This window comes from Pectinophora gossypiella, chromosome 3, assembly GCF_024362695.1.
Source record: "Pectinophora gossypiella chromosome 3, ilPecGoss1.1, whole genome shotgun sequence".
Taxonomy (NCBI): Eukaryota; Metazoa; Arthropoda; class Insecta; order Lepidoptera; family Gelechiidae; genus Pectinophora; species Pectinophora gossypiella.
This window is the reverse complement of record NC_065406.1, coordinates 4,543,471-4,571,409: the sequence shown is the minus strand read 5'-3', so window position 1 is coordinate 4,571,409 and position 27,939 is coordinate 4,543,471. Positions and strand designations below refer to the sequence as shown.

General features: G+C 35.3%; 1 protein-coding gene across 12 annotated transcripts in view; it reads left to right on the top strand.

Moving 5' to 3' along the window:
• Positions 1–27,939, top strand: part of LOC126379762 (voltage-dependent calcium channel type A subunit alpha-1) — a 51,038-nt gene that overhangs the window by 13,419 nt on the left and 9,680 nt on the right. For 10 of the 12 annotated variants that reach the window (XR_007568378.1, XR_007568379.1, XR_007568376.1 and 7 more), the window contains exons 2-29: positions 214–348; positions 9,026–9,158; positions 9,762–9,901; positions 11,595–11,695; positions 12,767–12,922; positions 14,035–14,255; positions 14,664–14,767; positions 15,442–15,557; positions 15,903–15,962; positions 16,094–16,195; positions 16,594–16,611; positions 17,324–17,521; positions 17,771–17,985; positions 18,145–18,357; positions 18,529–18,702; positions 18,905–18,961; positions 19,177–19,257; positions 20,099–20,202; positions 20,487–20,609; positions 21,000–21,179; positions 21,464–21,730; positions 22,011–22,154; positions 22,398–22,599; positions 22,787–22,951; positions 24,445–24,555; positions 25,436–25,546; positions 26,223–26,306; positions 27,424–27,606. Coding sequence is in view for 9 of the 12 variants with exons in the window: in XM_050028635.1 (XP_049884592.1) it covers positions 214–348; positions 9,026–9,158; positions 9,762–9,901; positions 11,595–11,695; positions 12,767–12,922; positions 14,035–14,255; positions 14,664–14,767; positions 15,442–15,557; positions 15,903–15,962; positions 16,094–16,195; positions 16,594–16,611; positions 17,324–17,521; positions 17,771–17,985; positions 18,145–18,357; positions 18,529–18,702; positions 18,905–18,961; positions 19,177–19,257; positions 20,099–20,202; positions 20,487–20,609; positions 21,000–21,179; positions 21,464–21,730; positions 22,011–22,154; positions 22,398–22,599; positions 22,787–22,951; positions 24,445–24,555; positions 25,436–25,546; positions 26,223–26,306; positions 27,424–27,606 (3,898 nt within the window). In the remaining 3 variants the exon portion in view is untranslated. The remainder of the gene's footprint in view (positions 1–213; positions 349–9,025; positions 9,159–9,761; positions 9,902–11,594; positions 11,696–12,766; positions 12,923–14,034; positions 14,256–14,663; positions 14,768–15,441; positions 15,558–15,902; positions 15,963–16,093; positions 16,196–16,593; positions 16,612–17,323; positions 17,522–17,770; positions 17,986–18,144; positions 18,358–18,528; positions 18,703–18,904; positions 18,962–19,176; positions 19,258–20,098; positions 20,203–20,486; positions 20,610–20,999; positions 21,180–21,463; positions 21,731–22,010; positions 22,155–22,397; positions 22,600–22,786; positions 22,952–24,444; positions 24,556–25,435; positions 25,547–26,222; positions 26,307–27,423; positions 27,607–27,939) is intronic. The other 2 variants (XM_050028646.1, XM_050028662.1) reach the window with 2 other exon arrangements.

Genomic DNA, 27,939 nt, shown 5'->3' with positions numbered 1-27,939 from the left:
CTAAATTCTCAATACATTGACAAGATTGTCAATCAGGATACGATTTCTACGAAAAGAGACGATTCAAAGTGCAACTATGTTACCTAATGACTAAAGATATTTTTGAGTTTGAGTTTCTGTGTAAAGATGATAACTGAGTTACAAAATATGTTTCTGTTTTTAAAATGTAATTATGTGTTCTGGATATAAACATGTTGCGCATGCGCGTTCCAGGTTGGCGGCAGCGCAAGAGGCGGCGGGCGCGCAGGCCCGCGCGGCGTCAGCTGATACCATGGGCGGCGCGCACCAACCCGCTACTCCAGGGCCGAGCTCGCTCTTCATATTATCCGACGAAAATCCTATTCGGAAGTAAGTACAGTTTCATTATCCTTCCGGCCAAGTATTTAATGCCATTTGCGGCAAATTTATTATACAGGGAGTAAGTGACATCGTACCAAATACTGAAGGGGATGATTCAGACAATGATTCTGAGTTAATATCTTTCAATTCTATACTTTTGCGATGGAATTTTACTTGATATTAACCCAGAATAATGAGCCGACTCATCCCTCTCAGTATTAGTTACAATGTCACCTTCCCGTTAAGTAGCCATACATGTACGAACGGGTGTTAGTGACACCGTAACAAATACTGAGGGGGATGATTCAGACCATGATTCTGGGTTGATATCAATTAGAATTGTCCGTCAGAAAAATCACACATCAAAGTTTTCATTGCGATGTAACTAACTCCCTGTGTAATTAAAACACATAATAACGGGTTCTTACCGCGTTTAAAATAGAGGCATGAGACTCCCGATATTTTGACACTGTTGCAAGTGCCATGATCACGGGATGACTGATATCATATCCCTATTTTAAACGCGGTAAGAATCCGTTATTATGTGTTTTAATTATGAAAATGAACGCGTAAACTTAAAACAATGTAAAACACACTGTGTGTCACGTAAAATAAAGGTTTATTATCCAGTGTAACTATCTGACCACATAATTGACTCAAATTGTTATGTCAAACCGTTATGACGTTTGTCTCGCTCATCAAGTTTTGTAATATTTAATAACTACTTTAAAGTAGCAAATAGCTGTACTTTATTGTTTTCATCAAGTTTTGTATTAATTTATAACTAGGTATATTGATGGAGCGAATTACAAAACGGCCATCATAGCGTGTCCCTAGTTCACAATTTTACTATTACACTGTTGTATTTCCAATTTCACTTAGGAGCCGTCCATTAAACATGCGAGACTCGAGACGGGGGGAGGGGTCTATGAAAAAAATCACGAAATATCATAAGGGAGGAGGGGGGGTGTAGTAATATATCACGAGTATTTATTTTTTCGGCAAACGCGCGATACTGAACCGAAAAGCGGCGTTTCGTGCAATTATTTTGGTAGGTTGGGGGTTAAAAATACCAAACAAAACATCACATATTTTACGGACTCGAGACTCGAGTTGTGCCGAGCCTTTGTTCTTCTTCGAGCTCCATCTCAATCCGCATTGTCGAACTATTCTTAATTTGAATAAAAACGTAAAAAATCAATCTTGGTCCCGTTTGTACTGGGGTTTACTACATGCCCATTATCAATACACTATCTTACCTATACCTCCCTGAAACATTCTAAAGAAACTAATACTGAATATTTGCAACACACTTTTGGTCCAATTTTCTCGCTCCACTTCCGTGGAAGCCTGTAATGGCATGCGTTCATACAAGCTTTTATAGAGCAAGCAACGTCAGTTACCTGTGCAATCTACTTGGAAGTATAGCGCGGTAATGGAGGTCCATTTAGTTACTCGCGCGGTGTAAACAAGTTTACAGGATAGTGCGGCGTCCAGCTCTATAGCTTTTTGAAACTTTTTGTGCTACAAATTATGTAAGTATGTGATATGTAGAGTCACTTGAAAATCACAAACAAATAAGATGAAAGTGCGGGCTTATACAGACCTTTACCAACTGAAATCTTTAGTTAAGAGACTTTTGTAATTATTTATTTTTATTTTGGTGCAATAAAGCATATTTGTATTTGTAAGTATTTGAAATCTTTGCGAGCATATCTTTGCTTTATATAGCGAAATCCTATCCTAGCTATTTTTCCAAAGTCTCAATTTTTATCCGGTATGAAACTTACGAGTCTGTTTTTTTTGTTGCGAGGTTTTTTTTGCAGAAAATCGCGTCAGAATTTGAAATGGGCTTGCGAGGTTTTCATTATGACATAAATTTAATCGCAGGGGATACAATTACAAAACACTTATATCCTTCTTACCACCACCTTCTTATCACCTGTGAATTCCAAAACTAAAAGTACCCTCATATACTCTGATTTCGTTTTTCCCCTAAAACCAAATGAAACCATATTAGTTCCCTAGAGGTACCACATGCAAGACCAATTTTCTCTCAAGTCATTTGCGGATTCGTTTAACTATGGTCTTCGTTAAATAAATATTTAAGTTGCACCTTATTATGCTCCTCTATGCATTTTGTAACAGCTTCCTGTCTTGCGAGGGCGTTCTTACAGGACAGAGGAAAGCCAGGAAATGTAAAGAGGAAAGAATCACGAAGTAATTGGCCAGACCTTCTTGTTAGTATGATAGGTAATGCAAAACTAGAGTTCTTGAAGGAAGGGGAGACATAACGGCGTACACAACAACACTCACTTTTTCTGAACTAATTATTTATCCATTTTAATAATCTGTTCAATAACAGTAAAAACAAATTACCAACATGGATAAAAAATAATTAAAACACATAATAACGGGTTCTTACCGCTTTAAATCATGGATATGAGACTCCTCGATATTTCGACACTGTTGCAAGTGCCATGATCACGGGATGACTGATGAGATTGGAATGGAGTAGGTAGATCCATAATCTTCTACGGGCAGACATATCTGTCTACTCTCCTTCCCTGATTTAAACGCGGTAAGAACCCGTTATTATGTATTTTAATTATGCTAATAACCGCGTAAACTTAAAACAATGTATGGATAAATAATTACTTAAAAAAAGTCAATATACCTACTTATTGGCTTCAACAACCCAAACGTGAGGAGAAGAGATAAGTAATTTTCTTTCTATGTTATGAGAATTAGAATTACTTAAGTGAAAATTAAATCAAAAAATCTGACTCGAACGGAACTAAAATTAGGATTTAAAAGAACTCTCTCTCTATATTTAAGAGTTGCGCTCTTGTCGGTGGAGTAATCGCCATTCCTCTCTTCTTCCCGCCAAATCCTTCAGCTCCTGATACGACACGACCTGCACCTTCTCTTTTGTTTCATAAATGTTCTCTTAGGTCTACCCCTTTCTCTCTTCCCTTCAATTTAAATGATAATACCTCGTATATAAGTATATCAATATAACAAAAACCTACTCAAATGGCTTCTTATTTAAAAAAAGTAATTGTCAAAAAAGAAATCAGAATTGAAACTTCATGTCGTCACGACAAATCCGCATGGATGGTTAAGTTATGCAATTTATGTATGTAGGACGGGTCAGGGAATGTTATTAACAAATTCACTGCGCTAAGTTCGCTTGTACATGCATTAATTTTCATAGTATCTTGTATAAATGTTTATAAAGTAATAGTAGTAATTATAACTTAACAAATGTCCCTCGAGACATGTCATTTATATTAGTAGCGGTGTCTGTATAAGTATGTTAGGTTAGTTAGGTTACCTACTTATTACATCTTCTGCAAGTTTGGCCTAACACTGAATAACGATACCAATTTTGCATATAGTAGCCTCATAGCGAAACCACGTAAACGCCATTTTGACACACTCTGACGTGATTTTCATCAAAACAACCTCGATTCCTTTTAAATAATTCTGAGAACAAATTGAGACCACATTTTTTTACATGGATTGAATAGTTTCAATCCTAGTTCAAGCTAGTGCTTGTCTATTCCGAGGTAATGTTAACAAAAATCACATCCGAATGCGAAAGACGCTTTCACTATAATATGATGATATCATTAATAACAATACAAACAAATAAACCATAAATATAGACACTTAACTTGTTTGTAAGGCAATGGATTGCTGTAATGATGCAAATAAAGGTACCTATATAATATTTAACAAAATACTTTATTTGACTATTATATCATTATCATCAGCCCACTGGTGGATATGGGTCTCTTCTAAGTATTTATTTTTATTAGTATGCTATATACGAGTATGAGGATAGGGCTTTACCTATCCTCAGCCTTACGAATCCAAGCGCTTCCACCCAAGCCACTTCCTACAAGTCCTCTCGCCATCTTGCTAAGGGTCGACCCACACTGCGTACCTAATTTAATTTATTTTATTTTTATTTTCTTCGGAAAACCAACAGCATAAGAAATAATAGATTATGTTATAACTATACAATAAGCCAATTATAGGTTTTCGCAAATAACAAATAAATAATAATAAAACATAATTACCTAGATAAAGTAAAATGAGTTACAAAATAGGTATTTTGTAATGCAATAGGTAATGTTAACATTTAAAATCAGAACAAGAGCTGCTGGTTCAAATCCCGTCCGAGACAGATTTTTTCGATTTTTATTTTCTGTTTGTCAGAATACCTAAATAAAATCAATAAAATCAAATTATTTGCGAGAACACACAAAAATAGAAAATAATTTTTAATAATTAAAAATAATTTAAAATAATAATTTACATAACAGTATTGTGATGTGTTCGGCATAAATGCAGACGTACAAATATAAAAAAAATAAATTTAAAAAATAAAAATTAATACATTGAAAAGAAGGTACTTATTCTTATGGAAAATGATACAAAATTATACTTATTACAAAATTTTATTATTTTACTATTTTTTTGTATTTAAAATAATCATTCAAATTATAGTAACACTTATTAGTAAGCCATTTCGTTAGATTAATTTTAAATCAGTTCTATAAGTCATTTTAAATTTATTTAAAACCATCCACAAGAAATACTTACTCATTACCTAGAAATTGTAAGTATGACGTAATGTTAACCGTACGACACACACACAACAGTATATGTAGTGGTAACACGTGGTTATAATCTATGAACATAATTATAGTGATAGTGGTGGTTAATTATTGTGGTCAACCGACCTAGTTGAGTACCTACTCCAGTTACCTCAAGGCAAAGTTATTTCTAGTCTAGATATATCTACATGCGACTACTAAGATATTAATTACTATAGGTAAACATGAGTATGGGTACTGCGGGACGGAAGACAAGAGGGAAACGACTGCCCAATTTTTCACTAAAAAAGTAGCAAGGAGAATGCTACGCCAACAAAAGCGTTGCTCTTTAAATTAGTTATGTGATGATGAAATATGGGTAGGTTATTTACAAGTTGTTGTTGTTGTGGTCTGCGATTGTTGAAGTTAAGCAACTTTCGCAAAGGCCGGTCATAGGATGGGTGACCACAAAAAAAAAGTTTTCATCTCGAGCTCCTCCGTGCTTCGGAAGGCACGTTAAGACGTTGGTCCCGGCTGCATTAGCAGTCGTTAATAACCATCAATCCGCACTGGGCCCGCGTGGTGGTTTAAGGCCCGATCTCCCTATCCATCCATAGGGAAGGCCCGTGCCCCAGCAGTGGGGACGTTAATGTGCTGATGATGATGATGATGATTTACATTCAAGACACTTACGTTAAAAAACATTCTGGGTTATAAAGGCCACAACAAAGAAATTCATCTGAAAAAGCAATATTGCTATTTGACATTTGTATTGCTTTTTTAAAGGAATTGCTTCGATGCGGCCTTTTAACTCCCTTGGTGTAGGTATACCTATACAGAATATTTTGTAAGGTTAGGTAGGACTAACGAAAACCTAAAATTTTGCTGTGTGCGATAAGCTGGTGTAATGGCGCCGATTCCGGAAACCACCAATTTAATTTTAACTTAATTTGACAGGACTAAAACTACATAGATCTAACTCTTTCTTGCACTTATTGAAAGTGAAAGACGGTAGATCAAGAGCTGTCAAACTAAAATTAGGTTTTTGTTTCCGTCCGAATTGGCACCATTATGTTACAATACAATGCAATGCAATACAATACAATACAATACAACACAACACAATACAAATACACTTTATTGCACCAAAAATAAAAATAAATAATAACAACAAAGACTCTTAACTAAATACATGGCAAATGATGATGCTTATCGCTATTATTATTTGTTATATATACTTTTACCAGCGCTGATTCTGGCAGACACAAAATTTGATTCTAGTTTTATAGTTCCAAAACGAATTCGTGCACTAATCGTATAGTTGGAGTTGTCAAATTAAAATAAATGCATTTTTGTCTTCATTTTTTATTTGGGTCTCGAAGAAGACGATGTTTATTAGCGAGATATTTGGCGCCGCATAATTGGAAAAGCCACGTAACGGGAAGTGGCGAGGACATAGAAGAAGACTTTTGTCTTCAGAACGGACACCAATCTTTAGTAATCTGGTTATAACTTATCTTCTTAAGACTTGAGGTACTAGGGTATAACCCACCCCTATATAAATTTAGAGGCATCATGAAGTTTACCCTTGCGCACAGTGTGAAGAAGGCTATTTTCGTGAAATCGTCTTTTTATTTGTGATTTGTATAGTTTATAGTTTACAAATGCAGGAGTAAAACTCCCATCTATTAGATGCAACTATACGTAGCTACCGAGATAGAGAACACTGACAATAATCGTTTTTTTTTATCCGGATCTTATCGACACTATTATATTATCTTACTAATATGGTAAACTTACAATATATTAGAATATACTTCGTGTAAACTATAATAAGACTTATATAAAATAAACAAATGCCCACGTTTTCAAGCAATCAGGCAAATCCATTTTTTTTTTTTTTAACGTTGGGAAATGCATTTACGCATACCCACCGCCATGGGGATGGCGACGGGTTATGTGGGACTCCAGGATCTCAAGTATCCCGCCTACCCACTAAAACCCAACGGTGTTCGTCTTGCCGCCTAAGTGGGAGCCACGGGAACGCGCCCGCATACTTCCGCAACTCCCAGGCAAATCAGGCAAATCCAAACCCAACTCAACTCAAGTACTTAATACCAAGTTCAGCAGTTACTTAGGTACTCTGTTTTTCAAACAATAACCAAAGTTTTGCTAAATATTATTTTCAGTGTAAGTACTTACAAACGATTTTCTGGTAGTTGAATCAAACCTATGCATAATAACTAACTAGATTAGAATCCGAAGTGCATCTGAGATTGGATAAAGCGAGTAAAGCGGAGATATTAACACTCAATCTCTCTAGTAAGTGCTCATTACTTTGCTGTGAGCAGGTTCAGATAGACGAGGTAATGATGGAAGATGAACAGGAACACAGATTGCTTGATATTTTGTGCATGGAAAAGTTGCTATTGCGAAGTTTTGAGAGGTTAAGTTTTAAAAAAGTAAGTTTCTAAATACTTAGGTATTACTTACCTAAACAAAATTAACTTGTTGAAGTACCCATACCAAGATAACTGTTCTACTGGTACAAACAGTTTCTTATTGTATTAATTTTAACTACTACCTAATATTTTCTAATTTGACAAAAAGGAAGGGGTAGGTGATTTGGAACAGACGAAGAAAAAAATTTTAAAAATTGCTATTAGTAGGACGTTGGACGGTACAACAAAGCAAGGTATGCTCAGTTCTATGAAAAGTCGCCATTACTAGCCTTTTGATGACGTAAGTGTAACACGAGTGTTACCATTAAATTGGTATCTCCAACATTCCAAGACCTTACATTTTATTATTGAAAATTGAGCGAAATACTGACTACCTTACTTAATTACTATTTGTTTCATACTATTTAGAGCGTGATTATTCCGGAGTCGTGTTTTCGTTTTTAAACTCATATTTTTTTTTACAAAATGGCAACGGAGGATGAGATAACGTCAGCGCGGCTAACCTTCAAATGTTAGCTGTCACTTTTGAGCATACCTTGGGCTTTTCGGCGGGAAACGGGACAGTTGCTTTCTTCATTGAGTAATCTAAATAATTAATACGAAGTGGTGTTTTGTGGTTAATGATCGCATTAAGTTAGTCGGAAGACATTCGCGAGTGTTATTATATTGGAGTATTCAATAAACAAAGTGTATCTGCCTATTTTCCCTTCGTGCCGGGAAGCCGCTTTATAACTCAAAAGTTTGTGCGGACTTTTGAGTTAATTCGTTTGGAGTTCGGAGTAGGAGTCTACTCCGAGGGTGGGGGCTTAGGTTTCATCATCATCACCTTTCATCATTTCATTAATCATCAAGAAAAAAAATACGTCAGACATGGCTGTATGGGCATAGTTCCCTTTGCCTTACCCTTCGGGGAAAACCAAAACAAAAAAAAATGAGCATACCTTGTTTTGTTACCGACTTCAAAAAAGGAGGAGGTTCTTAATTCGACCGTATATTTTTTTTTACCATAGGACGCTGTAGGTAGACCTAATGTTTATGTTCTTACACGGGCGTGTGATATTCGCGACACACAGTCTCTTTCATAGAGAGCGTTGAACAATATATTCAATATTCAACATTCTTTATTTGCATACTATACAACAAGACATACATCTCACGAAAATGTGTTTTCACTTTCGTTTTTGGATTCATTCTTTACAAGCAGGTACATTATAATACGCAGGTATTCTTACAAGTAAGTGAATGTGTACTAAGTACGGAATTACCAATTTCTTTTCACTTAAGTACTTTTTTTCATTTTTCTTAAAAATCAGGTATCACCATCATCATCTCCCTAGCGTTATCCCGTTTTTCACGGTGTCCGCTTACCCAACCTGAAGATTTTGATACAACCGGTTTTTTAAAGAAGCGTCTGCCTGTCTGACCCGCGAAGGGTAAATCAGCCCAGTGCATAGGTCACATACCTCCGAAAGGCATTTCTCGGGTATGTGGGCTTCATGTTTTCCTCCATCGCTGAGTGTGTAATAATCATTTACAATGTTCACAGAACTCTAAACTACCATCATAAAACAATATCCACATGCTAGATATTCAATAGAATATGTTATCTAATTCCAGGTATACAAAATTCATCATCGAGTGGCCGCCCTTCGAGTACGCGGTGCTACTTACCATCATCGCCAACTGTGTGGTGCTGGCGCTGGAGGAGCATCTGCCCAACGGCGATAAGACCATCTTAGCACAGAATCTGGTAAGATAATGTAACATAGCGACATCTCGTGATAAATTCAAAAACTAACGGATATCCATTCGTAAGATTCTAAACGGTTCGACCAATCACAGAAGAGCTTTTAATTTTAAGCTTCTTTAAATTACGGCAAATACTGTTCTCTGATTGGTCGGTGTTGACTACTACCACGAGACGTCGCAAATTGATTTTGCGAAAATTAAATTTTCTTTGGAAATTAGTATATTCAAAACAAAAAGTATAAAACTCAAGGAGATTCCGCCCAATCCGTCAATCTCGAATGGGATCTCGTCATATTATGCTTCGGTATTGATCCCGAAAAATTTGACGAAATCTCGCGGGACCCCGCGAGATCGGGATTGCATTCCCTAATGCATACAGAACTTTTAAACTTATGTATCAATCGCAACCAAAATTCCGCAGCTAAAGTCGCAATCAAGTGTCTTCTGATTAGTTCTCATGATTTGTGGAGTTGTATATTGGCAATAACAATAAATATTATTATGTTATCTTATCTCTATTAGATTCACTGTGATTCTCAAGAAAATACTTTTCCATAAATACTGTATCAATTTTCTTCTCATAATTTCCTTTCTTTTGTTCCAGGAAGCGACCGAGGCATACTTTTTAGGAATATTTTGTGTAGAAGCCTCGTTGAAAATATTAGCCCTAGGTTTTGTTTTACACAGGGGATCGTATCTTAGGAACATTTGGAACATAATGGATTTTTTCGTAGTAGTAACCGGGTAAGTGTAATTTCTTATCTTATTCACGTTAACATCGTTTAGAATAGTCGGTTGAGACCTGTAACCAAGGCAAGTTATTTGTTTTTTTAAATAAAATATAAGTATTTTGGAATCTATTGATAATATTTAATGTTCTACAATGCCTTGTTCACAAAGTCAAAACTTCATAGTAATAAAAAAAACATAGGAATTGCTTAAACAAAACTTTACAATCAACAATCTGAATCACAACAAAATTGAAAAGGAACGATTGGATTGGAATCAGGTGGTAGTTAGGTCCACTAAGTAAAGGGTCTAATTCTGTACTTTACTGAATATTGGATGACGAAAACTAGGTCGATGACGATATTCGCCGAATACAACGTGGACGTTGACCTGAGGATGCTGCGCTCATTCAGAGTGCTGCGACCTCTCAAGCTCGTCTCGCGGATACCAAGTAATTCACAGTAATTGGAGACAACACATAATACCTACCTTATTTTGTATAGAACGTTCTGAATAGTCTCGCTAGACGTTTTTCGAATTTCGATTAGAACATCGCTAGTTTTCAGAATAGTCATTTTTAATAGTCTTAAAAATTAATAATGTAGCGTGGATTTTAAAGGTTAACGAGTCTTAGAGAGTGTGTGGTTTTATATAATTTTGTAACTTATATTATATATATGGAAAATGTTTTGATGTTATTTGAATTTCGGCTACGTGTGCATAATAGTAAAACATTTGCTATAATTACTGTAATGTGTAGGTATGACAAATATTAAAAAGGGTAATTTAGTTAAAAAACTCATTATAAGTGTGAATAAATATGGAGTATTTTAGATTAAAACAGTAAAGTCTAACGTGTGATTAGTTTAAGTTTTCAAGTTAATTAGACACAATATTTAGATTGTAGATACGAAGCTAGAAAGTTCTTTCAACATTATTTACACATATTTATTGGGACTGTGTTTATTTGGTTATATTCCCATCAATAATTAAAAAAATAAGAATATCTTATACGAATATTTACTTTAATTACTACTTATTCCTTCTCTTTCACTTTCCTACAAATAAGATATCATCGTTACATTGATAAATCAAACAATTTAATCATGAATTCCAATTCATATTATAACCAGTGTGATACATATTTTCATAACATACATTTTCAACATTATACAATAAAAATATAATAATACAGTGGACAGTATATCAAATGTGACACGTAACGCGAGTTTCAACTAATTACATGACAAGAAAAAGTTGAAATTACAGTAATATATTATTAAGGCGCGACGTAGATGATGAGCAGTCCACGCCACAGACGTTAAGTCTCAGAAAAATAGACTAGTGAAACTGCCAGTGTGTTCATTACTACGCCTTGGCAGTTTAAGAACCTTTTAAGAACCCTACTAAAGCAGAACGGAGCAGACCTACAGGAAGTAACTAGTCACAACAAGCGAGAGAGCAAGAAACCGCCTTTTCTTACTTGCTGTGATTGATAAATTCTGCAAGTCTCCGCTCCGCTCCACTTCAATGGGAACGCACTGACACTATCCATTTTTCACGGACTATAATGTCCGCAGCGTTCTGTCCATCCTCTACGATGTGGCCTAGTGTTGCGCTTGATATGCCGTCGACTGTGCCAGTAAGCACAGTCCCCGTAGTGTTGGCTAGTGCTACCTGCATAGTATCTGGTGGTGTGTTTTGGCAGTATCATCACGCAGCTGCCAGTGGCGCCAGCCGACGTCGATTTCAGGACCTTGCGCGCCATTAGGGTGTTGAGGCCCCTTAAATTAGTATCGGGCGTTCCTAGTGAGTTCTAGAACATTCTAGACTAGTAAATAGTCTGTAGTGTCATAAGCTGTTGCATAGTTTTTGGAGCGAATCTTTCTAACAATTCAAAAGTAACATCATTTTTATCTATGAAATATGAAGATAATTGCCAAAGCTTGATAGCCGATTAACTAGTCAATATTATAAAGATGTCAAAAGTCTGAATCTTCGTAAGACCAATGCGTTGCAAGAATTACAATAAGCGAGTATTCGTTCTGGCAATGAAACAATAACAGATAAAGTCAATTGTGTGAATCCAAAAACAGATTTGTAATTAAGTATACCTACCGACTGAATAACAACAAAAATTATGCAACAGCGTCTTTCATGTATTTGTGCACGTCCTTTTTCATTTAACTTTTCATGTTATCCACTTGTCATTCATTTATTATCTTAGTGATTGTTTTAATCCTTAGACTTTTTAATACTTTTCTCTATATTCATTCTGGTTCATAATTTAATTTTATCTCTTTCATTGTACGTTTATGTGTCCTACTTCTAAATGATAAGAAGACCTAAAGACTCCAACTGTGCACTCTTTTTTATACCCAATCATGAAGTTTATGTCAAAATCAGCCATTCTTTATTTTCATTTGAAAACGAGAGCACTTTTTGTTTTGTGTAAATTGAGGTCGTATTGAACTTGATGCTGTTATTTGACCTTTTTGTGGTGGTGGTAACAATGCATTTAACATAATTATCCTTCTGTACGTTCTACGTGTTCATTGTTAATTTTATCTATGTATACTTATTGCTTCCTATGTACTTTAAATCAAAAACTTCGTAAAGGTTCTTTTTTTCTTTCCAATTATGTATTCAAAAATTCTAATCACTCATATTTTGAAACACTGTTAGTAGTAACGTAATTAACCGAAAAAATATTTTAGATATAAATGTTTCTAATTTCACCTCTGCTCTTATAATATGTAAAATTGTTATTTGTTTTAGATTCTTTATTCAAATTCTCAACATCATCAAGTTCTGTCCGACTTCTATCATTTTCATTTTTGCTGTCCAGTTCAGCCTTTAACCTTATTTCTATGACTGTAGGTCTGCAAGTTGTCTTGAAGTCCATCATCAAGGCAATGGCGCCCTTGCTGCAGATTGGCTTGTTGGTGCTCTTTGCGATCGTCATCTTCGCCATCATCGGCCTGGAGTTCTATTCCGGGGCGCTGCATAAGACTTGTTATAGTTTAGAAGATATTAGTGAGTATAAAATCTGTTTTACCTTATATATTGTTAAGAGTATTAATCTCGATAATATTACCTATACAAGTTTAAAGTATTACTAGTAAGGTGTAACGTGGCTCAACTCCACCAGACATGTTTTATTTATTTTATTACTTGAGCTTACAGCCATATTCACAAAGTAATAATGTTTCGGTCAACATCATAATTTTACAGATTGTCTATGAAGTATTAGTACCTACTTAAACTTAATTGCAATGTTATTAAAATTGTGTTTCAAATGAAATATTGCAACCGACTCTTGATGTCTAGGTATATCAACATAAAGATAGGCAAGAAAAACATATTCGCCGTTTTACAGCAACATTCAGTAAAACAAAAACTAAGACTAATAAACTACAAACTATTTATCACCATTATAAATTATCAAGTTGGAAACAAGTTCATTTCCTTGGACTACGAAAAGTCGAGTTTAATACTAGAAGTTGCTAGCGTAAAGTTAGGATCACTTAGCACACCGGATATAAATATTATTGACCCAGTTTCAGTAATTGCATTTTCAGGCTAACTTGAACGGGGCAAAATTGACTTCAGAGGCAAATAAATTAAATGATATTGTAACTTGTTTGTTATCGAGTACTTAACTTTCTTGGTTATTACAATTGCTGTTAGTAAACCGTAATACTTACTACTTACTAAAGATATTGCAGCGAAAAAAAAGCAATAAATATTTATGTTTAAATAGTTTTCACCATAAGTATTGTTGAATCGCCGTATGGAGAGTCGTAGTTTAGTTTGCATATACATCTTGGGCCAACAATTCATACCTTTCTGTTGGATTATGACGAGTGACATCTAAACCACATTTTTGTTTAACCGAGTAATAAATGCAAGAACAAAGAAGAGGCAAATCTACAAATCGCATTATAGAGAAAGTTACATAGACGCATTTTAGAAAATCCCATTCTATTGTTATTTTCTTTTACTATTTCATTTAACGATTTCTTTGAATTAATTTACTAGCTTGTCTATTGCGAGGTTTAGTTAATACAAATTGCTTACATGGTTTTCACTATAAGGCGCCGATATAGATATTACGTAAAATCAAACTAATAAATCTGTTATTTCAGATGAAATAATGACTGATGGCGAGTCACCCACCCCGTGCAACGCCGACAACGAGACGCTAGCCCCGTACGGCGCGAACGTTTGCATGTACGACAAGAGCACGTGTCTAGAAAAATGGGAAGGGCCGAACCGTGGCATCACCTCTTTTGATAACATCGGCTTCGCTATGCTTACCGTCTTCCAGTGCATCACGATGGAGGGCTGGACTGCCATCCTCTATTGGGTATGTGTGAGAGCCAACAGATAACATAGCAAAATAAGCTAACACCGAGATTTCTAGATACACAATAGTTAAACAATGGGGTTTAAATTTTAAAACAACATTCAGTCTTACGACTTTATTCCCAATTGGGATAGTCAGAAATACATTGCTTACAGTGAATGTCTGTAACAGAGCCCATAAGCCAATCAAAAATGAAGTACCTATGTTTATCTCGTAATTACATGAGAGGGCCTGGTATGCTAGGCGTTTATTGACATGTCCTGGGATAGTTAGAACGATAAAATGTATGTAAAATTATGTTGTCCCATTCATTTTAAATATTTCGTTCATTTCACTCTTCTCTGTCCCCAGCTTGTTCTTGCCATCTAACATACTAAAACTATGCTAATTTCAAATGCTTTGTTTCAGACGAATGACGCGTTAGGTAGTGCGTTCAACTGGGTTTACTTTGTGCCTCTCATAGTATTGGGTTCATTCTTTATGCTCAATTTAGTTCTCGGTGTCCTTAGCGGGTGAGTAATAACACTTTGACTAATGTATTGTTACCTATTTAAGTGCTTTTGTCTAATTTATTTTTTATCATTCATTGTTTTTAGTAGTTGATTTTAGTCAACGTTTTTATAGGATATTGTTGATTTTGATGTTAATTTTCATTTTTTGTTTGTTTTCTTATCGTTAATTTTGGTTGTTACAACGTTTTGTGTTTGAAAAACGTAGGGAGTTCTCTAATGAAAGAGGGCGGGTCGAAAGACGGGAACAGTTTCAAAAGGAGAGAGCTCGACAGATGTTCAACCAAGACTTCACAGCGTATCTCAGCTGGATCACAGAAGCAGGTCTGGAGACCGTGTGAAGATAAAGAAAGCTACAAATTCTTGAATAATGCTAGCCTACATGCTAAAATACTAATCACCTACATTTGAAGAGCAGATAAAGCATTGCTTTCTTGTCATTACGTTAATTTGTTTGGTACGACGTGGCTAAATTTATCCAAAAAGGTTTATTGTAATTGTAACATTGCAATTTAGTGAAGTATTGTGTGACGCTAATAATATCATCTTCGCTAGTGTGTCTTAAATTGATAAACTTGTTTTATTTAGTATTTCGTGGATAATGTTTTATGTTCATTGACTTGATTATTTGTCCCGTTAAATGCTAGTGTATTCTACATGCTATGCTATATTTGCAGTGAATTCGCTAAAGAAAGAGAGAAAGTAGAAAATAGACAAGAATTTCTTAAGTTAAGAAGACAACAGCAGCTAGAAAGAGAACTCAACGGTTATGTTGAGTGGATATGTAAAGCAGGTAAGCGAACATGTTCATATACATCCATAAATATGAAAGTCGCAGCAAGATCAAAGTATTTCAAACAATACGTACACACACATAAACAGCCTCCTCTCGTTCTCTCAATAAACCGGAGGGGATATTCAAATTGACTGAGAGCATACTCCACCACGCAGCTCTTGTGCAGGTTGGTGGAGGCGTATGAGCTAGTAGCCCGGGACCAAAAGCTTAACGTGCCTTACCGTGCGCACGGAACCAAGCCCCTCTCCGTCCTAGCCAAACAAAAGAAAACCTCATAATGTGATTTCGACAGACAATACGTAAATTACCTTAATACAAATCTTTTTTAATTCAATTTTGCAGAGGAAGTTATATTAGCAGAAGAAAGAACAACAGAAGAAGAAAAGATGCACATAATGGAAGGTACGTGATTTCCCATATCAAAATTCCCAGTAATGAAATTTTATCTTTACATAATTTTGTTTGTATTGAAGTTAACGAAATGTTAGCCGTAAACGCGTATAATTATTGATTGATATTTATTCGTTTAATAGCTCGGAGAAGAGCAGCAGCCAAGAAGAAATTAAAAAACCTTGGCAAGAGTAAAAGCACTGATACCGAGGAAGAAGAGCAGGATGAAGACTGTGGAGACGACGGTCAGTATCTCACGTACCCAGCACCCTCCAAATTGAATGTCCACTTGTACCGTTTTGAACATTGGAAAACTCTCACTGTGTTTTTGACTTACCCTTTTCATTTTCCAATGATTTCTATGCATGCCCCTTAGAAGCATGATATTTAATTTGTTTGTTAGAAAGATGACCTCACTTAAAAACATTTATGAATATTATCAACCTTGTAAATATGCAAACAATACGTTTATTATACGTTGGCACTGCTCCCTTATCAGAAGGTAACATTTAGGTCGTCGATACACTTTTGTAATTTCCACTATAACCATGAATGTTGCATGACAATGTTGTATTGTTCTCGTTACTCGTTTTCATCCAACCATCTTGTATTCGTACTCTATTTATATGTTGGTTGTTTACAGTTCCAAAGAAAAAGCAAGGTATGGGATCAAACGTGAAGCTGGTAGAATATTACTTTTCATCTTCTTAGTAGTCGAAATAGTCTAGATTAGTTTTAGGACTAGTAAGGTAGCACCCTTCTTTATGATCCCTACTGTTGAAAACGTCCGTACGTTTAATACACACCTTCTCATTTTAATATTGGTTTAGTTTTGTATAAACATACGGTCGTCATTGCTTAACAAAACATCCTTGACTATTCTTCTTGTATCCTCATTTCCGATATATTCTAAAGCATAAAAGACAGCTTTAGAGTATAAATCTAACGTAATAAATTCCAAAATTGCTGTAAAGTTACCTTGAAGCGTAACTTTAGTATACGACGCAACAGTTGTTCTGAATGGGTTTATTAAATATGTTTGGAAGCAAATTTTGCTTGGAAGAAACGTCCAAATACTGGGACATTGTACTGGACCTCATAGACTGAGCAAGCTACGACGCTACGAAAATAAAGATGGTAATTTCGATACGCTAGAAACGTATGTTACCACTGGTAGTATAAGCTAGATGCAATATTTAGCTAAAGACCAAGTCCTTTAGATGTTAGTAATGGTGATGCTGTTCATCAGTATGAGTAAAATAAATTTTACGATATTTCTACTGTTGAATCGCTAAAGAGGCAGAGATTGACAGCATTGCTTCTAAGGAAATGTTTTAAAGGGATTGTTCTAAGATGACCTTTTATATTTGTAGGTTTTTTGAAGAGTAAAACACGGTCGGCCGGCAAATGCGCGGATTTCTGGCGTGCCGAGAAGAGGTTTCGCTTCTGGATCCGACATACAGTGAAGACTCAATGGTTCTATTGGTTCGTCATAGTCTTGGTGCTCTTCAATACAATATGCGTCGCTGTCGAGCACTATAGACAACCTAAGTGGTTAACTTCATTTTTATGTAAGTAGTTTTAAGTCTTGTTACAATCATGCCACATTCCATTTGTGAAAATGTGCTACTATCGTAAACCTCCATTAAATGAAAACTCGTAAGCAGACGGATTGTCTATTCCACCAATTTTTCTTCTGCTAAGAATCAATACATTCACCTTTCCCCTAGAAAAAATGTGTTGAATTGTATTGTCCTTTTAAGTATGCTAAAGCAGATACTTTCAAGCATTTAGTAAATTCAATGTTTTGATTGTTCTAGACTATGCCGAATTTGTGTTCCTGGGGTTGTTCATGATGGAGATGTGGGTAAAGATGTACGCGTTGGGACCTCGCATCTACTTCGAGTCCTCGTTCAACCGGTTCGACTGTGTGGTTATCTCCGGTTCAATTTTCGAGGTCGTCTGGTCTGAGGTCAAGGGGGGCTCTTTCGGTCTTTCTGTGCTTAGAGCTTTAAGACTGCTAAGGATATTCAAGGTAAGCATTATTATTATTCATTTTAGTTATTACGAATTTTAGTGGTGATTGAAACGCTGCGTTCTTAGCCTTGTGCATTCAGCAGCAACAAAAACAATACATTGTTGAAGACATGTTATTATATTAATCCTCAATTTGCATTTTTACATTTTATTTCAGGTTACAAAATACTGGTCATCACTCCGCAACCTGGTGATATCCCTCCTCAACTCAATGAGATCCATCATCTCGCTGCTGTTCCTTCTGTTCTTGTTCATTCTTATCTTCGCTCTACTGGGGATGCAGCTCTTCGGAGGCCAGTTCAACTTTGAGGAAGGCACTCCGCCAACCAACTTCAACACCTTTCCTATTGCGCTGCTTACTGTCTTCCAGGTAAATTTTCACTATGTAGAGTTGACAAAACCTTACGTACCTTCGTAACAGAGCACGTCAAAGCAACCAGCGCAATTTGTTGCGCTAATAATTTAGCCCATGCCTTTAAAATTGATTTAATGAAATAACAGTTTCAAATTATCATAGACATTAAATATTATGTGATTTTAGATTCTAACAGGTGAAGATTGGAACGAAGTGATGTACGACGGTATCCAGTCTCAGGGTGGCATCCAGCGAGGCATGATCTACTCATTGTACTTCGTGATCCTCGTTCTGTTCGGGAACTACACCCTGCTAAACGTGTTCCTTGCTATCGCTGTCGACAATTTGGCAAATGCTCAAGTAAGTGACCCGTGATACCTTGTCGTGGCTGCAATGAAACTGTGTTTGTAAATGATGTTAAGTTTAAACGTATTGTCATCAATCAGATGCAACAAAAGTGAAATCACTCTACCAATCCAGCAACAAGTGTTGTGTGTACCGTCAATGTCAACTTGTAAATTTGACGCTGCTTCTCGTGTACATGTAGCGATTGTTATTACAGGAATTGACAGCGGCTGAAGAGGAACAGGTTGAGGAAGACAAGGAGAAGCAGCTCCAAGTAAGTGTTTGAGTCGGATCACTACCTACAATCCCCTAGATTGTTCCCACTCCTCTGATGCTTAACTATAGATAGTTTCACAATAACAGTCATAGCATGCTCCACTTTTCCACAAGTACTTTCGAGCGGTTGTTGTATGGAAGAATTATTCCATAGTTGCATTAGAGATTTGAGATTTTGTATTTCATACGACAACCTCTGTTTCGGCTAATTAGGAATTGGAGAAAGAGATGGGTGCATTACACGCGGTGGATGGGACGCCACCTATAAGTCCTTCATCACCAACGAGTAGGAAGGTAAAAAACGGTGCTGGTGCTGAGCTCCGCTTTGTCGTGTGCATTGGTGTACAATTTAAAATATTGTTGATTTACATACTCTTCTTTCTTCATCACATAGGTACAAGTAGGTCCACTTGCCTTACCCAACATTGCATGTTTGCACGTTTCTTGTACATACTCTGTAACTAATGATATATAATTATTTATATTATGTTACTTTAGGTTACCTCTCCTATACAAATCAACAATATTTTAAGTATGAACATATCGGGTCAGTGTCGCTTATGTGGGCCAAATTATACAACTAGGTGTTTTTATAATTATTTAATATAATATTTTAACACATTTAATAGATGGCTACGTGTTTAAATTCATCATTTATTACTGCTGTTATAGGACTAATAAAAAATAGGACAATCATCTTTGTTTGCTTCTGTATTCATTGAATCTTTTCCTTAATAATTCTTATTAGAATTATCCACTACAATTCTAGTATTTGCACATAATTTACGATTACTCACCAATAGCTTTCTATAAATACATGCCAGTTAAAATCTAGATGTTAGATATTTATTACGAGTAGGTGAACATTTGTTTATTTTGTTTTAAAAATTTTCTAGATGAAAGGATTAGATGTCATTATGATTTACGGGTCATTGTCATACATAATTATGTATTAGTCTAGTCATGTGATTAGAGCCTCTATCATTTTTATCAAAACCTGCACATCAAGTGCAGTTTTTGTGATTTTGAACATCTCGCTGTTAAATGTATTAGTAGATGTGGATTGACACTAGTCGTTTTAGTTATGTAAACTGCTGTGTAAACTTTGGAACGGTAAAAAGTTTCACGTTTTCAGAACAAGAAGAAAGAAGAGGCCAAAAAAGATGATGAGGAGATACCAGATGGACCAAAACCAATGCTGCCATATTCGTCCATGTTTATTTTGTCACCTACTAATCCGTAAGTCGAATCACACATTTTTTTTTTATAATGCGCCCTCTACAAACGTAACATTCAATTCCCCATTTGCCGCATTTAAGGATTTACACACAGAATAGTTAAAAATGTTATTTGGATTTTAAAAGGCATCTGAGCAGACCTTAAGTAATTTTGAAATAAGTTTTAGTTTACTAGACGCAACAGATCATGTACACCATATTTTGTATCAACTCCAGTACGACCGTACCTAGATTTAATTAATAAATGATCCAGTTTCCTAATGTTTTGTCCTATTTCTTTTACAGAATTAGGCGAGGCGCACACTGGGTTGTAAATTTAAGATATTTTGATTTTTTTATCATGATAGTTATATGTATGAGTTCTGCAGCTTTAGCAGCTGAAGACCCCGTAGTCGAAGAGAGTGATAGGTGAGTTATATATTAACACTATTTATTGTGATAATGATTCTTATACTTGCAAATAAAACTATGTATTACCAACCACAAAACATAATGTAGGTATGTCGTCCAAGGCTACTCGTAGAAAACTCTTTTGGTGAATTCAATCTTCAATTACTCATAAAAAATCTGCTCTTGTGAATATAATATTTTCAAGAATATGAGTTTTGAATTTGTAATATGTAAACAAAAATGTAATTGGTGTGTTATTTTAGCAATTATTTATATAGCAAGTCTTTACTTGCAAAAGCTCCTTCCCTTTTAACTGTCTCTTTATTGGCCTAAACCAATAAAGTGCATTTACCCCTACTTCTGTCTGCCTCTGCCATGATAACTTTTCAATACTTGCTATTTCAACAGGAACAAGATCCTAAACTGCTTCGACTACGCATTCACCGGTGTGTTCACCGTGGAGATGTTGCTGAAGATCGTCGATCTGGGCATCCTGTTCCACCCCGGCGCGTACCTGCGTGACTTGTGGAACATCATGGATGCCGCGGTCGTCATCTGTGCCCTAGTTAGCTTCAGTTTTGAAATCGGGTATGTTTTCTCCATATTAATTTGTAGTCGCATCTATTTAATTTTTACCTGTCTGCCAACATTTTTGTTGATGTTGTGTCAGCAGGGTTATAACTATGCCTTCTTTACGATTATCGGCTTTGTATTTTTCTTCCGGATTTGTCACTAATTGGAATTCACACAAAACAACATTCTGTTAAAGAATCGTTGAAGAGACAAACATCTACTTTTATATATCTTTCTTCTTAAAGTATGTCGTTAAGTAGCAAATTGCGCCAGTAACATTGTTCTTTCTTCTTTTGCAGAGGCGTAAAAAAGGGGGCGGGACAAAATTTGTCCACAATAAAGTCGTTACGAGTGTTAAGAGTGCTCAGACCATTGAAAACTATAAAACGTGTTCCAAAGTTAAAAGCAGTGTTTGACTGTGTTGTGAACTCTTTGAAAAATGTCATTAACATTCTCATTGTGTACATATTGTTTCAATTCATATTCGCTGTAATCGCGGTTCAACTTTTTAATGGTAAATTTTTTCACTGCAACGATATCAGTAAGAATACCTTTGAAGACTGCCAGTGAGTATACGTTTTCAAATATATTTTTAATAGTTAAATAAGATTAAAATCTAATGTTAAAAACTTGAATCTTATGTAAATTATGTACTATAGTCATGTTATCTTATACGTTATGGTTTGAGTTGTATCCGTTTTTCAAAGAAGTAATAAATGGGATAAATGTATAATTTGACGTTACGCCTATAGCCCGTTTTCAAGGTTCCCGTAAAATTATAAATGAAAGGTCAATAACACGTTGTCGAATTCAGACAATGAATAATGGTGATTTTGAAATTCACAGAGGGTCGTACTTCGTCTACGAGTCAAACAGTCTGCTGCCGAAGGTGGCGAAACGTCAGTGGACGACGCAGTCCTTCCATTACGATAACGTCGCCACTGCCATGCTAACGCTATTTGCGGTGCAGACGGGGGAAGGGTGGCCACAGTACGTATCGATTGATTATATATCCGAATAATATACTCAATTCCCCTTAAAGTCTATTAAACGTCAATGGCCCCTTTAAAAGCCTAGTAAAGACTTAAAGAGATATTTATGCTGATAGTAATGAAGAAAGCTTGCATTAAGGCGAGAAAAGTAACTCATTTTTATGGTTGCATCTTACTTTGTCAAAATAGAAATAGAATGCTGACACTGATACTTATATTTAATGAAATGTCTTTGTTACAGAGTATTACAAAATTCAATGGCTGCCACTTACGAAGATAGGGGACCCATACAAAATTTTCGAATAGAAATGTCCATATTTTATATAGTTTACTTTGTAGTGTTTCCGTTCTTCTTTGTTAACATATTCGTAGCTCTGATAATTATCACATTTCAAGAGCAGGGTGAAGCAGAGTTGCAAGACGGTGAAATTGATAAAAATCAGGTAAGAATTTTGATGAGCAAATAATGGTTGTGGTATTGTATGTTTGTTAAATGTTGTATTAAACTGACTATTACATTATGATGTGTTACACATATTGCGTAATTTATAATACAGTTGTGAATAAAATGTGAAGGAATATGACGGTACTAGGTAAGTGCACGTTCTTACAATGTCGTTTAATTTCCAGAAATCATGTATAGACTTTACGATAGAAGCGCGACCTCTCGAGAGGTATATGCCAAGCAAAAGGGCGAGTTTTAAGTACAAAGTGTGGAGAATAGTCGTCTCTACGCCCTTCGAGTACTTCATCATGACTCTCATTGTTCTCAACACACTGCTGCTCATGATGAAGGTATGTATTTCCAAAGCTTAAATGTGTTAGAATAATGTAAACGTAAATATAATTCAACTAAGAAATTCAAAAACGAATGTCAAACATAACACTAGCAATTAAAGTGATCATAACAAAAACATACAGACAAAGTTAGCACCATAAATGTGAAAAGTAGAAAATGATCACAATGAGGTAGATGTCAAAGAGAGTTAGCCTCTATCACAAGGCACAGACAAAAAGGACCTAGATAACCACTGTCTGCACTAAGCCTCACCAGAGAGTAGTGTGGAGTAAGATTGAATAAAACTCTCTGGCTGGCAACCAATAACATTCTAAACCCTGTCGTAAATGCGTCCCTATATTTGTTGAGCACCATTAGATCTACTAGTTTAACAACTGCAAAGGCCTTCAGTTTAGTATCACTTTGTAAAGTTGCAATCCTTCATTGACAAACTATGAAAATGCTGTACTTGCGAAATATTGATTTACTAATTGACTTCAAGTATTAGGTACTGCCTCGACCAAGACGATCAGGAATAATATCTACATTACACATACACATACAGACAAACATGATGTACCGTGATATCACAATACTCGGAGTCGGACACACTGCATTGGAATGCGCGTCTTAAAATACTGAGCCTATCCCATCGAGTGTGACCGTCAATATTAATTTACCGTTTCAATCCTGTGTTCTGTTGAGTGATCCTTTCGTATCCTGGCTTGCTATTCATTACTATGTATGTATTCAGTGTTACTGCACGATATACCTCTCCTTCCTGCACATTCTACGGCACTTACACACAAAATCTCTATTCGGATTCGTGCTTGTGAATGCACAACATCTCTGGAAGTTAGGACGTGGCATGGGCCAATTTATGTTGTTCGTGTTGCATGATCTTATTTAAGACATTCCTAATCGTGTTCAATGTCAACAATATGCATGCTTGGTGGAATGGCCTACTGCCAGGCGTATTGGTGGCTACAAGCTGCTTTATATTTTTAATTGGAACTTTAATTCTTGACGCGTATCTTATAAATTCTGTATTTTCTCGATTGGTATCTAACTGGGGATTAAGATTGAAATCTACATTTATGTTTTTAGTACCTACCATTCATCTAAGTATTTATTTCATTGAACTTATGTCTATATTGAAAGCATCTTTAAACAGAGCTTTCATTCCATTGTGACCCTGTCTATTTGTTTTTATTTTTTTTTATTTTGTTTTAAATATCTACAAAAATTAAGCACATTTCCTCACCGAGTCAATTACATGTCCTTTATTTATATTATTCTTTTACAAACCTACGGTAATGAGCAATGCCGTGCTAAAAGTACTAAATTACTCGAACTAACCTACTTACATAACTTCTGAACTACTCCAGCCTGTACATCACAACAATACCTTATTATTATTTTCCACATATCAATGTATGAAGTAACAAATATCTATTTTCATTGCCATGGGTTTATCCTATACGCCCGTCACGTCGTCTCGAAATGGCAGTACTATAATCAAAATGACCTCTACGCGGATGTCCTCAAGTATTCGAATATGGGGTTTACTGGAATGTTTTCCGTGGAAACGGTGTTGAAAATCATCGCTTATGGTGTCAAAGTAAGTACACTAACACACAGTATGGACCGACACTTGTGAAGTTTAAAGAGATATACATAATAGGTACAAATGTACTCTTTCTGTTACTAACATGGCTATTTTGTCTATTTACATGACTGTATGGGAATATTTCCAGCCGAGTAAATACCACTCCTTCCTTAGTATCCAATTCTAGATTCTCTCTGACGATGGTGGAAGTAACGATCTGAGTTAATTTGCAAATCATGTTGAGCATGGCTTTCTCTTCCTGCTGCATGTGCACTGTATGTTACGCACTACGCCGCTATAGTGTTCTTTAATATTTCTACTAGTGACAAAGGCTTCAAAGACTTTGTCAGCTTGTGACTGTTGGCGAAGGTAAGTGTTGGTGAAAAACTATAGCTGCAGCTGTGAAAGGTAAGTAAGCATTTGTTTACTCTACACAGTATCAGTTCTGAAGCAGTGTAAATAAATGTCAAATGGTTGTTTGTACGCCGTGAATGCCGTGTGCATGTATGTACATTCTGGTTTGCATGCAAGCACGTGCACTAAGCCACAATACTACCTATCTACTACATTTTCACACACTTGGAAAATTGGCTCATAAAAGAACTAAAATTGAATACAAAACACACACATACACAAAAACCGTTACACTCGTTGTTACATGATAAATACAATTGAAGTTTATTTTTCATATAACTTTAGCAGTAGAATAATATTTTAGAGCATCGAAGCCAAATGCACTATAACATTTTTGGTAGATTTGATGAACACTATTTTAGCAACTGTAGCGGCATCATGTTTGATTTGAAGGAGAAAAGCTGTAATGCATTTGGGTTGGATGTAATTGATATATTTTGAGTTAAGGTTAAAGCTATTGGTATTAATTTTGTGGTAGTTTCACGAGGCTCCACCACTACTCATGGACATGCTAACATTCATGAACCTCGTCTTTACGTTCTTCTTCCTTCTCGAGACCGTTTTGAAGCTGATTGCCTTCGGATGTACGGTAAGAATTTGATGCAGTTTTAATTTATAGCATAATAATAATATTATTGATTTAAATCACACTGCCAAAGAACAGTTTTTTAGACTATGAAATGTGTTCTTTTGGTGAATATTTTGAGATGTGAATGTCGAATTTCATTTGAAAAGTTACATTGATCATTTCTTTTAATAAAACGACAAAATATTTATATAATTTAATGATTATAAGTCAAAAATAATAGGAACTGTATTCTGATCAGAGTGATTTCGACCTTTGCGTCTAACAAATAATAAATACACTTTCAGTTTTTTAATTACATTATCTTAGCATAGCAATTAATATTCAACATTGACTTGAATATATTTAAAGCTAGAAATATTTTCATAGAAACTTTACGAAATGCCGCTTATTTTAATAAGTCATAGGTTTTTAATAGATTTCATCACTAATTAGGATTTGCTAGATTTTTAAGCAAAATATTTTTATAGCATTTAAGTACTTAATAGTATTAAATAAGAGAGATATCCTTATTCCTATCCTATTCAAAACATCCTATTGTTAAAATTAATAATTGTTACATGGAAAGTGTACATTTGTATGTATTCCCTTAGGTTTTATTGTTTGAATCGTAAGTGAAATATTTAAGTATTCAATTTGCTATGTAGTTCCTTGTGGTAACATCACTTTCCGTTTGCAGAATTTTTTCAAAGATCCGTGGAATACATTTGATTTCATAACGGTCATTGGAAGTATTATTGATGCCCTCATTATGGAGTTTGGCGTAAGTAATCTGTTTTAACTTGTATAATTAAACTTGCTTCTATCTATCACTAACTTCATTTTTAACTTCTCTAACATCTTAACAGAACCAATATAACTAAAAATTCAACTCTTTCTTGGTATTTATGTATATTGTGTCACCATCATGATTTTTCATTCCAATTTAAACGAGGGAGTTGTTTAGATGTATTGGCTCTTATATGCAACTTTCTTTGCTGCCGGTGTTTTGTTTGTTTTAAATGAAAGTGAAGGTAAAGGATATATCCTGATTGCAGACCGACCTTGCTGAAAACTGTGCTGACATTTCCTGTCAGCAGGTAACGAATTAACTATTTGATTGCTAGGAACTTAGATTTTTGTAACAAATTGGTCATTGGTTTAGACAAATTGTGTACATATTACAAAACTGTTCAATATGTATCTGTAGTGCTAGAAAATTTTAGAAATTATAGGATGTAATAGACATTCTGTAGTTTTGTAGGCAAAATGGTATGCTAGGGACCTGTTTTGGGGTTGTCTAGATATTTCCAAATTACAGTTTGGTGTGTTATGTGATATATAATTAGAGAAAATCAAAGCTGTTCTAAATTTTAGGATTTAGATTGTAAATTGTCTGTTTCAAAATTTATCAAACCCCAATGAAACGTTGGCGACATGACATAAATTAGTAGCTACAAAATTTTTGATACGTAACGTTTTGTTTCTGTGCCGTCTCTCCTTTATTATTTACTTTGTCAGTTTTCCATTACTGTTGTGAATTAGATTTAACTAGCGTTACGATCCGTTCCTTAGCTATTTGATAAATTATGCATCGCTGGTTACCAAAGCTTCTTTAAAATACCATTACAGAAAATGTTTTGTCAGAAATTGTTATGCAAAATTTTGGCTATGAATTTTTGATCGGCATTACCGCTCACACTACCTTGTCGATTTTGTAGATCAGAATTGGGCTGTTGTTTGGTATATATAGTTGATTAAAGTACTGCATTCCTCAAAACTGTAACTTTTGCCACGATTTATTGTGTTCTACAAAATCGAAGTCAGAGTAACATCAGCATTCGTCATAAATTTTCGAGTCTCTTTTGATGGTATTCTGATTTTGTTTTCGAATTTTACAGGAGAACACGTTTAATGTCGGTTTCCTACGCCTGTTCAGAGCCGCGCGACTGATCAAGCTGCTCAGGCAGGGTTATACTATTCGGATACTACTCTGGACATTCGTACAGAGTTTCAAAGCCTTACCCTATGTGTGCCTTCTCATCGCGATGCTTTTCTTCATCTACGCCATCATCGGGATGCAGGTCTGTGTCAGTTTTCTCTTATTTTTTATCTTTAATATCTATAAATATATGTTTCTTAAATCGTTTTGGGGTCAAAAGCGTTACAGTTGGAAATTTTAGATAACATTAGAGTATTTCAAAACATTTTGTGGAAGTTTTATTTAGAACTCTTGGGAGTTATGGAGTTTTATTACTCGTGCATACTTTTTATAAATAGAGTCAAAATTTTAGAATCAAATTGTTAGTTAGACATCAGTAACATAGATTTTTTGAAACCATACTTATTATAATCTAGTTTTAGAGTAAACAATGTAATGTAGTCTTGGGGAACTTTTTTTTGTAAAGTTATTGAAT